This window comes from Gallus gallus, chromosome Z, assembly GCF_016699485.2.
Source record: "Gallus gallus isolate bGalGal1 chromosome Z, bGalGal1.mat.broiler.GRCg7b, whole genome shotgun sequence".
NCBI lineage: Eukaryota > Metazoa > Chordata > Aves > Galliformes > Phasianidae > Gallus > Gallus gallus.
The window spans coordinates 14,281,128-14,297,489 of record NC_052572.1 but is presented as its reverse complement, the minus strand read 5'-3'; the positions used below and the strand labels follow the sequence as shown (position 1 = coordinate 14,297,489).

General features: G+C 38.3%; 1 protein-coding gene across 10 annotated transcripts in view; it reads right to left on the bottom strand.

The window, feature by feature from the left end:
- NNT (nicotinamide nucleotide transhydrogenase) overlaps positions 1-16,362 on the bottom strand; it is a 43,873-nt gene that overhangs the window by 27,163 nt on the left and 348 nt on the right. For 4 of the 10 annotated variants that reach the window (XM_015277552.4, XM_004937220.5, XM_040656565.2 and 1 more), the window contains exons 2-10: positions 15,625-15,822; positions 9,114-9,343; positions 7,283-7,500; positions 6,819-6,906; positions 6,038-6,126; positions 3,730-3,917; positions 2,985-3,118; positions 1,410-1,601; positions 92-245 (exon numbers count right to left, since the gene is read on the bottom strand). In XM_015277552.4, coding sequence (XP_015133038.2) covers positions 92-245; positions 1,410-1,601; positions 2,985-3,118; positions 3,730-3,917; positions 6,038-6,126; positions 6,819-6,906; positions 7,283-7,500; positions 9,114-9,343; positions 15,625-15,775 — 1,444 coding nt within the window. In that variant the 5' untranslated portion in view covers positions 15,776-15,822. Of the gene's footprint in view, positions 1-91; positions 246-1,409; positions 1,602-2,984; positions 3,119-3,729; positions 3,918-6,037; positions 6,127-6,818; positions 6,907-7,123; positions 7,501-9,113; positions 9,344-13,065; positions 13,071-13,440; positions 13,532-15,624; positions 15,823-16,057; positions 16,320-16,362 lie in introns of those variants that run through there. The other 6 variants (XM_046905898.1, XM_015277553.4, XM_046905897.1 and 3 more) reach the window with 6 other exon arrangements.

The window sequence follows — 16,362 nt, the reverse complement described above, 5'->3', positions numbered from 1 at the left end:
AAATTGAATGAGTAAGATGATGAGTTACTTAAAAGTATTAGCCAAATCAGGAGTACTCTACAGTGATTCTCCAACTCCAGAAATTGCCTACCTGTTGTGTATACAGATGCACTAGTCATAGTTTTTCTAAAAGGTGTAATAGTAGCTGCTTTTTCTGCTTCCAGCTCTGCTACAGTCTTCGGCTTCACAGGGGCTCCTTGGGGAATGTTATTTGGTGGAGGTGCTGGAAAAATCACCTTGCCATCCTGATAACAGATATTTACAGTTAACTCTAACATACTAGATGGTTTATAGATACAACAGTCTACTGTTCTTAATCCTGTAACTCTGTGAAGGCTTAACAACTTAGAGCCATGACAAAGAAGTATGTTCCCATTTTCTACATCAGAAGTTTACAAAGCCGGAGGAATAGCACATCCTGACTAGATTAACCACAGTGGTTCGTATATTTTTCAGCATGCTTTAGTAATGGCATCCATGGGAGCCAGATGGACACAAAGCATAGGGCTTGAAAGCAGGAACCAAAACAAACAGGAAAAGCTCCTTAAATGTAAAACTCTTAATCAAAATAAAATGAAGTCTTGAAAACAGCAAATTCTGCTATAGATCAGGACTGTAATTGCAGTCTGCCTAGAGCTCAGAAAGGTCTCATACATATGTCTCACATTTCTTCCTGTTCTCAGGTCCTTGGAAGAGCAATTACTGAAGCTGTCAGATCTAAAAGTTGTATACATCCCCTCAATGGTCTGAGAGTTGACATCAACATAAGCCTCTTCTAAAGTGGATATTTATATGCATAGCAAAATCTTGGTAATCTTATCTAGAAAGACTCAACAGAAATGGAAACCTCTTATCCACCTAACAGAGCTTAATGTGTTCTGCATAACGTAACTGCACAAGGAGAGCCCATACTAGCCCATATGCAAAGTTTTTAGATTACTATTTCCTAATTGAGCTAGGAGTTCCTCTGGGTTTTTGTTTTTTGGGGTTTTTTCCTGTTGTGTGTGTGTTTTTTTGTTTGTTTGTTTTAAATTCTGAAGTTATATGAAGAGAATATATTTAAGAAAAAAAAAATGTTTTCTGGTCCTGTAGCAATGTTACTAGAATGTTTTAAATAATTATGCTTTTAACCACATGAAAACAACACTCAAATTTAACACCTTTTCTATTTTCCAACTGTAGACTAAATAGGTATCTGCTTAAACAAGAAAAGCAGCAAAGAGGTTTCCCTCCACAAGAAAGACAACAGGAATATTAAGCTGAATACAAACATGACTGCCCATGCTGTCCAGCAAGCCACCCTGAGGGCTGTCAGTATGCAGTATCTCTGAATGTACTCTAAGGAGACAGCACAGATAAACATAAAAATACACAATCATAAGCTAATATGGGAACATTTACTGACTTACCTTCATTACTACAGTTCCTCTAATTACATGATCCAGAGTACCATAATCAAACTGATCTTTTGGATCAAAGTAGAAGTTCTCTTTGTCAGGACTAATAGCCTTCAGGAGTTTGATAATATTATTGGAATACAGAGTACTGGCTTGAGTAGCCATTCTGCTCGGTAAATCTGTGTAGCCGATGTGTGTAACACCCTGAAAGAGATTCAAGCAAAATACTAAGGACCAGTTCAATCTCTAAAGTAGCAGTATCTCCTCCAACACAGCCTTCTGGAAACATATATCCACAGTTTCATTTCTTCTGTGTTATCTGAAGATCCAACATCATTAGTTTAAGGAGAGTTACTTAATTAGACAATTCAATGTGATTAAATCCAACACACTAAATGCCATTAGCAACAAGCCTTCAGAGAGAAGGGGATGTATTGGTAGAAGAGCTTATCTTCTCCCTACTCCTACCATTCTTTGCTTCTTAAATCAACCTGACAACAGATTAATCCTACCCAATGCTTGGCATTATCTCAGTCCTTCTTGAAGGCACACACTGGAGGCAATTTTCTGTATAACAAAGGGGCAAAAGGAGCTTTATCAGAGCTACTAAACTGTACAGGAAACATGCCTAAGTTTACATTTATATACATGTACAGTGTACCACAACTATTTAGAGAGCAAACTTGAGTATACTTGGCTGTCAGGCTCTTGAACTTTTGGAAGATATGGAGGATGGAAGCTAGCATAAATCCCTTATGCTCAAGCAGATAGAATCATAGAATTGCTAAGGTTGGAAAAGACCCACAGGATCATCCAGTCCAACCATTCACCCTTCATCAATGGTTCCCGCTAAACCATGTCCCTTAACACAACATCCAAACGCTCTTTAAACACCACCAGGGTCGGTGACTCCACCTTTAAAACACTGCTTGTGCAACATATAGCTAAGATCCACATATACTTCCAGGAACTCTAGCTTCTTGATGCAATGCTCTGCACACTGCTTGTAGTTCTGAACTGCTCTTTTCCACAGCTCAGTGCCAGTGTACTATACTTCTGATTAAAAGCACCCCATATAAATTCTTCATGCAAGTATCTGTTTATTTCTATCCTACACAATGTAAGTTTAGTTTTTAAGCAACAACATCAAAAGTCATAGGAAATCATAAGCCAAACGCAATCTGTATACCCATTCAGGCCTTTACAGGTACAGCATAACAGTAACAGTATTATGCCTTTACATTACCAAATAGCAAACTTGGAAGTGTGCTCCTTTAAACGTTAACACACATATCTGTAACAACTAGATTTCTTATGTATATTTAATGACAAAGAAGAAAAGAATACATAAATAGAAAAAAAATCCACTCTTCACTTATCTGCCTAACTAATACTACACAACTGTATTTGTTTCTTTAAAAATCTTCAAAGTATTAAAGAAATAGATGACTCACCATCAAATGCAATCATAAAGGACACTTAAGTCCAAGCAGCAAAAGCAGCCACTAATTTTCAGCATACACTTTATCCAATAGGACAAATGTGAATTCTCACAACGGAGAATGATGTGCACATGAAAATGCTCACCTTATGAACATACAGTTCTCCAGGCTTTGTTGTCTCAATGTTTCCCCCAGCTTCTGCAGCTAAATCCACAACAACTGAACCTTCTTTCATGGATTCAATCATATCTTTCTTAAACAAGACAGGAGCTTTTTTACCTGAAGAGACAAGATGGCAAGTAAATAAAAAAATACAGCTCCTATTTGTAAAGCTCAGAAGGCAAGTTCTCCTGAGCTACCTTTATAAGCTTGAAACAAATTTTTTAATTAGTACCTAGGATGAAAAGTCAGAGGATTTGTTTATATAAATACCTTGCTCCCAAGCATATAAATAAAGTGTACATGGGAAGCAAAACAAAAATGCTGCAAAGTCCAATTTTGTCCTCAGTAAACAGACAACATCCAATCCTACAATTCAAGTCAGAGGGTGGAGAGGGAGGGGACAAAGTAACACATCATAAGTTATTAGAAAACTGACATTACATAATGTAGAGCACTGAAACCTAAGCACTGACTCATTACATTTTAATCACAAAAGACACTGCTGCTTCAATTGGACTTGTTGCAGTCCACAGGAGTAGGTGCGATGTAGTAAACAAGAGAATTTTATCTACTTAGATTATTACTATGCACTTCCAATGAATAAGAAAACATGATGGTATTGAGCAAAAGACTGACAGTTTGTGGGGAAAAGATAGTTTCTTTAAACACAGGTATTTATCAGAAAAAAAGGCACACATTCACACAGAGAATATATAACACTTCCATACCTGGAATAAGTGCTGTAGTGATGATAATATCAACATCTTGGCACTGTTTGGCAAAGAGTTTCATTTCAGCTTCAATAAACTCTTTCGACATTTCTTTTGCATAACCACCCTGACCCTCTCCAGATTCCTTTATGTCTACTTCCAATGGCTCAGCACCAAGGGACTTAAACTGTTCCAGAGCTGCAGCCCTAAGAATTAAAAATTGAGAGGGAAGAGGAAAAAAAATTACATAAAAATGGAAATCAATTTTTAGAAGTAGCTCAGTCCACCATGACTTTTCTGATCGGTTTCATAGTAGTGTTCAGACAAGAAATCTAAAGCTGCTTCTAGGTCATTTGCATCAGTAAATTCAGATCCCTAATGATGACTCTAGGACGAGGAATGAAGGCACTCTTACAAGCAGGCATTCTGTATTACCAGTAGAGCTCTCCAAAAATAGAATCAGAGCTGGGAACTTAACTGTTGACTACATCTGCGCACTCATTTCCCTTGTCTCAACTGTTGGCCTATAACCCAAAGTTAGATGTGTAAGATAGGTGACATACATTCCCTAGCTCGTGATTCTGTATTTAATCAGAGAAGTGGGAAATACCAGAAAGTCTGTTTTTCACAGACAGAATTGTTTTTAACAGTTATCCTGTAAACCTGTAATGTGTTACATGATATCACAACAAATAATAACCAAGTTCCAGTGTGAACAACAAACGTCATTTCTTACCAAACTGAAAGTATACGAAATGCTTAAAACGGGAATTAAACAATTTTTGTAATATTTTAAACACATTTTGATTCTACTTAAGAAAAATCTTCCCATTTATAATGCATGGAGATTTTCCACCAAATTGAAGGCATTTTCATATTGCACATCATAAATCTGGAGATACAAACATTTTTCTCTTTTCATGTAAGATATAGCTAAGTAGAACCAGATATCACTTCCACATAAAAACAAATACAGATAAGCAATTTTAATACAAATACAGTATTAAGCACATATAATTTCAATGTAAAAAGGCCACTCAGTCAGAAAAAAAAAAAGTTTAGTCACATTTGCATTTCCTGTATCAGTAAGACCAAAAATGTTTGTGGCCTGTAATTTTCCCAGTCTTCTGCTCTAAAAATGGCCCTGGGACAAAACAGTACTTCTGAAAAGTAAAGAAGAGATTCCCTAACAAAGCAGCAACTAAAGCAGCTTCAACTGCAGATCCTGTCTTTGTATCTTGAGTTTCATTAAAAAATATATATATATATTAGTCCCAAAGGCCAACAGAATCCTGGGCAGTATCAAAAAAGGGCTGTCCAGCAGGGAAAGAGAGGTGACTGTCCCTTTCTATAGGTGGTGAGGCATTATCTGCAGTACTGTGTCCAGGCCTGGAGCTCCCAGCATGAGAAAGACATGGAGCTGTTGGAATTGGTCCAGAGGAGGCTACAAAGATGAATGGAGTGCTGGAGCACCTCCCCTATAACAAGGCTCTGAGGAAGACGGGCTTGTTCAGCCTGAAGAAGAGGCAGCTTCAGGGAGACCTCACTGCAGCTTTTCAGTACTTAAAGAGAACTTATGAACAGGAAGGAGGCAGACTTTTTATGCAGTCTGATCATGACAGAAAAAGGAGGAATATTTATAAACTAAAAGAGAGGAGATTTAGGTTAGATAATGGGAAAAAATATATATTTTTATTTTTTATTTGGAGGGTGGTGAGGCATTGGAAGAAGCTGTCCAGAGAAGCTGCAGATGTCCCATCCCTTGCAGTGCTCAAGGCTAGGTTGGATGGGTACCTGGGCAGCCTCATGTAGTGGGTGGCACCCCCACCCACAGCAGTGGGTGGAAGTAAATCCCTTCCAAGCAATTCCATGATTCTAAGATTCTATGAAATAACTTGACCTTGTCCTTCCCTTCAGCAAAGCTTATCTCAAAATGATTCCTAGAGGTCCTCTCTGGGATGAAGAGAGAGGAAGTGAACAACAGCACACAGCAATGAACCTGTACCAAAGCAAGCTATAGAATCTGCGTAGTGCCTTCTTTCTTTATTCTTCCCTGTCCTCCCAAGAACAAAGATGTGAAACTGTGGAGAAAGGCACTGCCCTTGTCATTTTCATAAAGCAACTTTTGATTCATAAGGCTCTGAATGATTTAATGAGATCTTTGAAAGTTTTGCTCTTTGGAGTAAAAAAATTAAGAAACAATGTAGGAAAAAAAAAACATTAGGAAAGGAATTGTGATTCAACGCAGAACAAGTGCTTCCACCTAATACCACTTCAAAATACTTAGAATAATTTTAGATTACTATTACTTTTCTCACACACCCACCTAGTATCAAAACCGCGAACCACTGCACCCATTGATTTAGCTGCTCCTGCAGAAGCCAGGCCAGCAACTCCTCCTCCAATGATCAAGACCTGGAACGACAACATCATCCAGTTAAAAGCATAAGCTAGAAGTAGAGCTGGTTTGAAAAGTAGCAACACCGCACCACTTTCATAATAGCAGATAAACCCCAATACACACAGTCATTTCAAAGATTTACCTTAGGACATAGAACCCAGAATTGCTTCAGTAAAGTTGCCCTGTAAATGTAACAGTTTAAAAGATTTAACTCCTAGCTTCATTTATCTGGGAGCCAACTCATTTGTGGCTAATAATTCATGTAACTAGATACAGGTTTTCCCTCATCCCTCCCCCTTTTTTTTAATCCTTTAATTTCATGTCTCTTCATCCCACAATCTACCTACAATTCCAATGAAACTGGAATTCAAGCAAAGACTTCAGCACACCAAAAACCCCAACATCTCTGATTTCTCCTACGTGGTTCCTTGCTTTTCCCAGTCTGTTAAAAAAGCCACGCACATCTTCTCTGAAGTTTAAAACTAAGCCAACATGAACAAAATTTCAATTATTCTATTCTTTCCCCACAAAAAAAAAAAAATCACTATAATCAGTCAACAAAAACCCACATGGAAATAGTAACATAGGTTTCTGAAGTTTCTACAGTTAGCCTCAAAGCAAGAAAAAAAAGCCTTTCACAGTTTTCAGCAGTGGTTAACTATGTTCACAAACTTGCTTATTACTGTGATACAGCATCTGCACATACCTTAGCTGGAGGAACTTTACCAGCAGCTGTGATTTGACCCGTGAAAAACCGACCAAAGTGATTTGCTGCCAATACAACAGCTTTGTAACTGTTGAATAAGGAAGAACACGTTTCAGTATTTTCTCAGGCTAGCCACAATTCCATTCACAACAGCCATCAAAAGGACATACATTTGACTACAGCATGCACAGAATGAAGAAAGTTTACTACTTTGCAGAAAGCTCACTTAAGCAAGCAAGCACACATTCAGAAAAAAAGATAATCTAACTCTTCGAATATACACAGCTTAGGGCAAAGTGCTTAACCTTGCTACTTCTTTCATCACATCTGCTTTTATAGCCGTCCTGGAATGGGTGACTGGACACCAAGTTAACATCAGTAGAGTTACCTGAAAATACACATCATTCTGCAATTATGTCTTCTATTAACAACAATAACAAAACAAAAAAAATTACGCTTCATACCCAGCAATGTTTGCCATGGAGCTAAGTGCATCATATCCCTGAGCAATGGTGACCCGTGGAACTTGATCCATAGCCAAGACAGTAGTTCTTTTTTCTGCAAGTTTTTTCAGGAGGTCTGGATTTTGTGCTGGGTAGATAAAACTGATCAGGGTAGGTGCTGTCTTAAAAAGGTCTGCCTCATGTACACCTAAGGCTGGATTATGCATAGGAGCCCTCACCTGAAAAAAAGACAGAAGTTTCCAATTTCATCAGTGGAAATAAATCAGTGCACAATTCACTTCCTTTCTCCGAGCTTGCAGTTTGTTCATTCCTATCCACAATGTACACAAGGAAGGAAGCATATCAAAGGCTGTTTACACAACTAATCTGAGTAACTACACTTATTACCTGCAGTACACCTAGTGGGAACGTGAGAATTTAATGAGGTTTAACAAGGCAATCCCAGATACGAGTAACAACTGGGAGCACTCATTGAGAGCAGCGCTGCAGAGAAGGACTTGCAGGTCCTAATGGACTAAAAGCTGGACATGAGCCAGCAGTGTGCTCTTACGGCCTGGATACAGTAGGCCGTGTGGTCTGCAGCAAAAGAGGGGTGGGCAGCAGGGAGAGGAAAGTGATTGTCCCCCATCCCTCCCCGCTCCATCCTTATGAGACTCCACCTGGAGTACTGCATCCAAGTCTCGGGCCCACAGTAGAGGAAAGATGCAGAGCAGTTACAGTGGGTCCAGAGGAGGGCCACAAAGATGATCAGAGGGCTAGAGCACCTGTCCTACAAAGACACATTGATCGAGTTGGCCACGTTTAGCTTGGAGAAGAGAAGGCTCCAGGGAGACCTCATTGCAGCCTTCCAGTACTTGAGGAGAGCTTATAAGCAAGAAGGGGACTGATTTTTCACACAGTCTGATAGCAGTAGGACAATGGAGAATGGCTATAAACTAAAAGAGGGGAGATTTAAATCAGATTTTAAGAAGACATTTTTTACTCAGAGGGTGATGAGGTGCTAGAACTGGTTGCCCGAAGAAGCTGTGTGTGCCCCATGTGTGGAGGAGTTCAAAGCCAGGTTGGCTGGGGTCCTGGGCAACCTGATCTGGTGGGTGGCAGCCCTGCCTATGGCAGGGGGTTGAAACTAGGTGAACCATAGAACCATTCTATGATTCTATGACTTATTAGAATTAGCTCCAGGCAAATAGGTGATAGAGCAATAATAGTCAGCACATACTTTCAAAAACCATTGCACCCATTGCTTCTAAGCAGTAATTACACACTGCTGTTATAAAAACAGCCATTTTCAAACAAAATGTCTAAACAGGTTTTAATTGAGCTCTACCAGCTATTTCAAGCTGGTCACTAACATATTTTGCAATGCATTATTACATGCAGGGAATTTCAAGTATGAAGTCCAGCAGATAACCACTTTGATCTCTTTATGTTTAATTACCACTTAATATGTTTAATTTACCACTTTTCTTTATAAACAAACCTACTTAAAAGAGTTGCTCATAAACTCTGAGAAACACTGTATTCATTCCAGATAGTACAACTTCAAATACAACTTTAAAGGAAGCTTCAATGTGATTAAGATCTATTTTTCGTCTCAGGACACTGCAAAACATTTCTCAATGCTACTGTTGACCAGTTTGGTATTGTAACTGTATAAGCGAGCTATAGAGGCCAAATTAAATCAGAACTTAGAATTAAAAAAAAATTAAAAATAGAAGATGACTTTGCAGGAGCTTATATACTGAGCTTTCAGAAGACCATTAGAAAAGTCTGACCTGTGGATTTCACAAAAAAAAATGCAAAAAGAAATATATATAAACAAAGCACTTACTTTTACAATCACATCAGAAGCCAAGACTTCCTTGGTCCCCTGGATTTTTGCACCAACTTCTCTGTAATGATCATCAGAAAATTTGGAGGCTTCTCCAGCACCGGACTCCACCACAACATTGAAGCCCTGCTTAACCAATGCTTGAACTCCAGCCGGTGATAGAGCCACTCTCTTCTCATTCTCAAAAATTTCCTTGGGTACACCTACAGTCAGCTGTTTATAAGGGATTCCTTTAAGAGTGGACAGGATAAGATAGTATTAGTTGCGCAGAAGATAACTGAATTGCTATTAATGGCATTCTTCAGTATTGTACAGAGACATGCAGACACATCACATTTAGTCCATCTCCTCAGGGATGGCAAAAAAGAATTATTGTTTTCTAACAGTGCAATTTACATTTTCTCAAATAACACCAGCTTTCTAGACATTCTTCTTATTCCAGGTACCAGCAAGTAAGTACAATCTACCCAGTGCTAACAACAGTTTACCATGGTTCAAAACCATCAGACTTCATACAGTTCTACAAGTACAGAACATAGGGTATCCTGGTGATAACTCATTCTAACTAGACTAAGACAAAGTGACTACAGAGCACTTTAGAGGGTTTTTTTTTTAGCTTCACTGTGAAGAAGTAAACAAATGAATTTAAGCAGCTGAAATGCATTCTAACTGAACTGTTTTTAAGCATATACCAAAACCATCTTTCAGTTGTCTTAGGTCTTTATTTACAAAGATGACATACACATCACAAAAGATCATTGAAAGGCTGATGTGTAACTCTAAAAGTTGCTACAGAAAATTAAAAATGTGAATTTAGCAGCAGCTGAAGAACTGCAGAATAACAGCCAACTGGTTTGTTCAACTACGCTTCTCTTCACTGTTATCTCCTTGTTTAAAGCTCTTGCAAGTTTTACTAAACAGGATCAGAAAACTGCAGAAGCTTCAATTTGTTGCTTTTAGCTCGAGGTTTCAAATTGCAAATATCTAACTTTGTTCATGAACAACCCGTACCCTCCTGCCTGACAGTTAAACTCTTCAGATCCCATCAGTGGTTTAAATACACTATTTATAAATACAGTCTCAGGCAGGATAATCAGATATCGCATTGCCTCATGCTTGTGCTACACTAGATAGCATGCACCCAGGTCCTGTTGCGTAACAGCTTTCACCAATATTTCTGCAGAATTCAAATCTAGATTCTCAGATTTATACAGAAGAGGCCTACAGTGAATATGTATTAATGAAAAGTAGCTCTAGTAACCTAAGCAGGTACTCATACTAAAAAGTCAAACATACAAGACTCAGATTACAAATATGCTTTTAAATTGGCCACCACTGGAAGTTATCACATCAATTGCACCAGACTAGTAAGTAATATGTTGCACATTTTAGTAAGGCCTGCATTTTGCTTTTTTTGTTTTAGAGAGAAACAAGCAAAACTAAATCATACTATCATATCATACCACTTCATACTATGAGAACACTGAAATTAATTATTTTGATGTTTCTGATTTTAAACCGATCAGTGAAATATAACTAGGACTGCAAGGTTATCAAAGTAAAAGTTTTTAGCAATTATCTGTACTTCTCATCCATTAGAAAAAAACTAACAGCTCAATATAATCAATAAGACTACACCATGGAAGATAACCATACAACAACCTGCTTTACCTCCTATTTTTTACTTTTTTTTTTTTACTTTATTTTTCTCTTTAATTTAAACTAATAAAATGGTAAATATTTCAATGACGTGCTTTGATATTTATTATATTATTTATCTATATAATGGTGAAGAACAACTATTTAAATAACAAGGCAAGTCAAATTGAAAGAATAAGCTTTAAAGGAATGCAAGTCATAGCAAGTGAAAGAACACACATTTCAAGCAACAGACCCAAAGTGACAGCAATGCTTGGCAAAGATGTCAGCATAGACATCTGAACATCACCATTTAAAAAGGGGCATCCCAGTCACTGCCTCCCTAGCCACTTGAAAGCCACAGTAACTGCTGCCATCATTCATAATTATTCTTGTCATTTGAAAAGAACTTTTCCCTCATCTCTTTTGCTCAGTATTCAAAAAAATCAAAGCCCTACTTATGATTTTCACTGAATCGTCTCAGTGGAAGTGAGCTCTCATCTTTTAAAAAGCAGAAATGAAACTGAAACAGCTGAAATTTGTTAGAATGACAGCAACAAATCATAATTTCAGAAAATAAATAGCTCCAGTACAGAAGGCAAAAAGCTTTTCAAGAAGCACTGAGAAAATATAAACTGCTACCTTCCCTTTCACCTTTAAGTTTTGCAGTGAACAAATACACATGGAAGAAGAAATAAATGACAGCATGCAGAGAACAGAAGGATGGTTATAAATATAAAGGCACAGAGACATTTAGTGAAAGCTTATACACTTCTCAAAAATGTGTATACATATTTCTTAGCTACTAAGCCCAAGGCTGAATGAGAACTGATACTTACACTCTATTTTTGTTCACTTGTTTTTGTGTGTAATAGCAGAGCAGAAGAGCAAATGGCTCAGAAGGATGGGGCATAAATACATACCATGTGCAAAATGTGTTTCCTCATTTCCCTCTTTAACATTATGATGTGTTGCATCCAATAAACATACGTAAAGATTTTTCCACAGAGAAAACATTTGCACCCTCTCCACTAAGCAGAACAATCACACACCAGCACTGAGGACTACATCCTCCTACAGTCCCTTCAGAGACAAACATTCAGTGTCATTCTTCTGTTCCCTTTTCTACTCTCTCACTACCAAACATCTAGCAATCACAACCCAAGTGAAAAACGAACCAAACAGATGTCAGTTTGCTTTAAATAGAGAAGGAATAGGACACTTTTCAAAGAGATACCTCCGATCTACTACATCATTGAACACCAAAGAGGAACAGATGTCTACAACTGCAAAGCAAAGATCTGCATTAAAACTTCAGGTGAGGATATTATGAATACAATATTTGAAGGAAACTCAACTCTCAACAGAACGCAGATTTGGTTTGTTGAATTTAGCAGTTTCATTTTAGTTCATTAGTTCCAAAAGGCTGAAATCTGCAATTATAAACTTAGGATCTTGATTTAGTTTTCACCTCAAGAAATTACATCTGTTATCTTTGTCAGGGGCTTAAATCTGAATGAATTAAGCTTCCAAGCTTCCAGGCCTCTACATGAGGCAACCTTTTTAAGAACCACTATGAATATGTTTTAATAACTTACTGCTTTATGACGTCCGTAACATTTTCCAAAAAACAAATGGAGTTACACATTCCTTGATCAATTTTTGAGTCATATGAGAATTATGAACATGTTGTCAATTGAGTAAGAGATGCACAGTACTTTTTCAGATAAGAAGAATCTACACAGAAAGGATTTTGCCAATTTCAGAAGCAGAATCATTAACTTTCACAGGCCTTAGAATCTTAGTATCCCACATATGTATTAGAATTTAGGAAAATTAACAAGAATACTGTAATTTTAAAAGAGCCACTCTTACTACTATGCCTTCTCACCCCCTCAATACAATCTCCTTTGAGTAAAGAGGAGAGGCACATAGCACAGATTCAAACTTTGGGTAAATAAAATCTAGATCTCCAAGCTTCAGAAGGCAAACAATTAAAAAGAATTATTTAAGAATCTTCTCCACTTAGATTCCATATCCAAATCAAGTGTTAAAAGATCCTAAATTAAAGCTATCAAGAAAGTTCTTTAAATTTTCTTCAGAAAATATTCTGAAAAATACTTTTTTTTTTAATCTCCATAACCTGATTTCAGGAAGTAGCATGTAGTAAAACAGGATCAACAAACACCAGAGACTGACCCAGAGAAAAGAGAAAGGAGAAATAAGCTACATTTTCTGAGATAGGAAAACAGGATATGAAACCTGCCTAATTGCTAAGTTTACTCCCCCACCAGCCTTAAGCAAACCATCTCACCTGTTCTGAAGATGAGGACAAATTCCGAAGAACAGCAATATGATGTAGGCAAAAAAAAAAAAGAATGATACAGAAGATTAAACAAACACTTGAGCCCTGTTCTTACACAAGTATCCAGATTTAAAAAAAAAAAAATGTTAGGCAAATGTATGTGGTATATGAATAATGTGCACCTTATCTATAGAATTAATAATGAACTGTTGTGGGTTAGAAAGATACACAAGATTTAGAAAAAATAGAAAATTTTCAGAAGGAAACATCAAAATAGAAAGGACATCAATAATCCCAAGATAGATAGGGTGAAAGTCACAGATTTGTGGACAAACCAATCTGAAAGTTATCAAGAAACCTCAAAGCCAATTACTCCATAAGCACCTATTACCAGGGTTTGGAAAAGTTCTGCATCTGTTTCTGAAGCATCTGATGCTGGCAACCGGAATACTTGCTTACTCCTGTATTAAAATTCCTATGTTTCCAAGAAAGAAAGGAAATAGTAGCAAAGTAAATAACAGTAAAAGACATATCCATTCTCCAATTTTACTATTCAACCGACTTCCATCTCTTCATTCCACAGGCAACTGTTACTCCTGTACATAGGATATCCAGAACAAAATGAAAGCATACCTGAGAGACTGGAATGAATAGCTACAGGCTCAGTAAGAATTACAGTGTGCTATTCTTTTACAAGAACTTACTATACCTAATATTACAACAATTTTCCCCAAGTGTCAGTTTAAGCAAACATAATTTCTAAAACTAAGAAAAAACTGTAGTTATTTCATATGCTATTGAAGTTTGTTTTAAAAGCACGCAGAAGTTTACACAAGCTACATTACTGCTGGTCATTTGTTATTCAATTACTGTTTTATCCTTGATTTGCCCTCTACTGAATGACAAATCTCATGTTACCAAAATGAAACATAAGGACAGCTTAATTATCAACCAGAAGACTTATCAACCCTCATAATTCTCAGCATTAAACAACTGCATTGAAATATTATAAATAGTACTCCACAAAGGCTTCTACAAGCGGTCAAAAATGACAGCACTGAGTGTTTAAACATTACACCATTAATATTTCTCTCTCCATTTTATGAAATCAATTCCTAAAAACAAGAGAAAACCCCACAGACACACTCAAAAAACTGAAGAGATCTTTCAATTTCATGATCAAATTTGTGGCCAAAGTCATCACAGAGCAAAAGCTCTGACCTGGGACATTTGAGAAAGAACTTTGAACCTCATTCTCTACACCCCAGGTTAGTATGCGCAAACAAGGGACGATTTACAATGTTAAGATGGACAGACACATCTCACATTTAAATACTGAATTTGGGTGAGAAAAAAAAAATGGAGCATCACAAATTAATGGGATATAAGCCTATGTTCTGATCGGTTTTGATAGATTCCAGATTGCTACACTGTCAGAGGAAAAAAAAAATTACCATGCAATTTTAATAAAAAGGCATGTGATGTTGACTATCAGGAGTTGTCAGAATAAACAAACAATAATCTTCTCTCAACACATTTTTTCAGAAGCCCCGAACACGTCACTGATTTGAAAGGACCCCAAAACGCAACACCTGCTGTCAGAATCAGCAGAAATCTGAGTTCTATGGTGTGTTCTTACAGCCTGTGTTGTCAAACCAGACACAATTCTACTTTTCTGTGCCTCCAGAAGACCTGCTAATGCAGCACCTATGGTGCACTGCATGCACAATCAGCCTAACTCTCTACCTTATCTGCTTCAGACTGAGGACCCTGGACTAGCACTGAAACAGGGTCTCTGCTTTTTCTTTCTTTCAGGGACACATGACATATGTGAGACAGTGGTCAAAAATATAATTAAAGCAGCTTTACATAACCTCCAGTCTTCCACCTGTCAGACTACACAGTGTAGGACAGAGGAGGAGGGAAAACAAAAGATTTGTTCACACCAAAAACTAGAACCAAGGACTCCCCCATTCTACCCTCCTTTTTTTTTTTCCTGAAAACATCTGAACTTGTCCATTACCAGTACTAAGCTGAATTTATTTAATCTATTTAAACATACCAACAAACCCTAACCATAAAGATCCAGACCAGAAATTCCTCAGGGTGCTGCAACACAAACCAGTTTCGTGAAAAAAAAATAATATTTTTCTTAAGGTGTTATAACTATATCTGCATGCAGCTGTGCTTACAGATGCTCCCTTTGTGAGGGATTCATTTTCCTCTACAATCACATCAAGAGTCACACAACCAAAACTCATGCAGAACTCAGGCTCGTAATAAAGAAATACATTTGTTTAAATGTTTCTCTCAAGCAGAGTAAGTGCCAGCAGAAGTTCTGACCACCTACCTCTGAAGAGTATTTGGATCCACAGCATTCACAATAAAAACAAATACCTTTGATATAAAGCCTTGTAAAGTTAGCATAAAATTGAACTGCCACCCACTAACATGACTTAAGGGTGTCCTTTTTAAGGTTCTTCTGTGCTAACATATCTGAAAGAAAAAAAATCAAGCTACTTCAAATTTTAAGACAATGGATTACTTTCAGCAGTCGAATTGATTTACCTGGCTTCGGAGCTGCCTGGGACCAGAGCACCTGGTGGGTTCCAAACATTCGCAAACATGGCATCTTTGTGGAGTGCACCTTGGGTGGTAGCACAGCACCGAGCACGGGCACGGAGCACCCACTGACAGCAACGCGCAGAAGGCTCGCCATGTCGCCCCAGCCTCCGAGCTGACTCCTTGCCACGTATGGAATCGCTGCTGCACACGTGGAAACAAAGCAGCAGTTAGTAATGACAAGAGACAGAAGGTATGTAAACTCAGCAGCTGAAGCCTGGTTGACTGCCGCTCACCACAAGGCAGTCATTTTTCTCTACCTTTTCTTTCCAGTTGGAACACAAAACCCACTTTTTCGAAGTGAGGTAACAGAGTAAAAGGAAGGGGAGGAGGAAGTGAGTAAAACTATCAAACTCAGCAAGGACACAACAGAGCTGACCTTGCAGGCTGACCTACACGTTGGCATGCCACGGCTCAGGACCGCATTCTCTTCAGACCAACGCTCTAAACAAGGAGCTGCGACCGCCCCCGGGACCCAGGCTAAGCCGGGCCGCCGTCTGAGCCCCCGAAGGGCCACAGTCCCCGGCGCAGGAGCCGCGGCTGGGACGGGCACGGCGGCTGGACAGGGCCGGTAACGGCGCTTCGCTCCCAGATTCACCGCCCGCCCTTAGGAAGGCAGGGAAGCACCATCCCGCCACCCCAGCAGCGCTCTCCCGCCGATATTTATATCCGGTGACCCCCGGC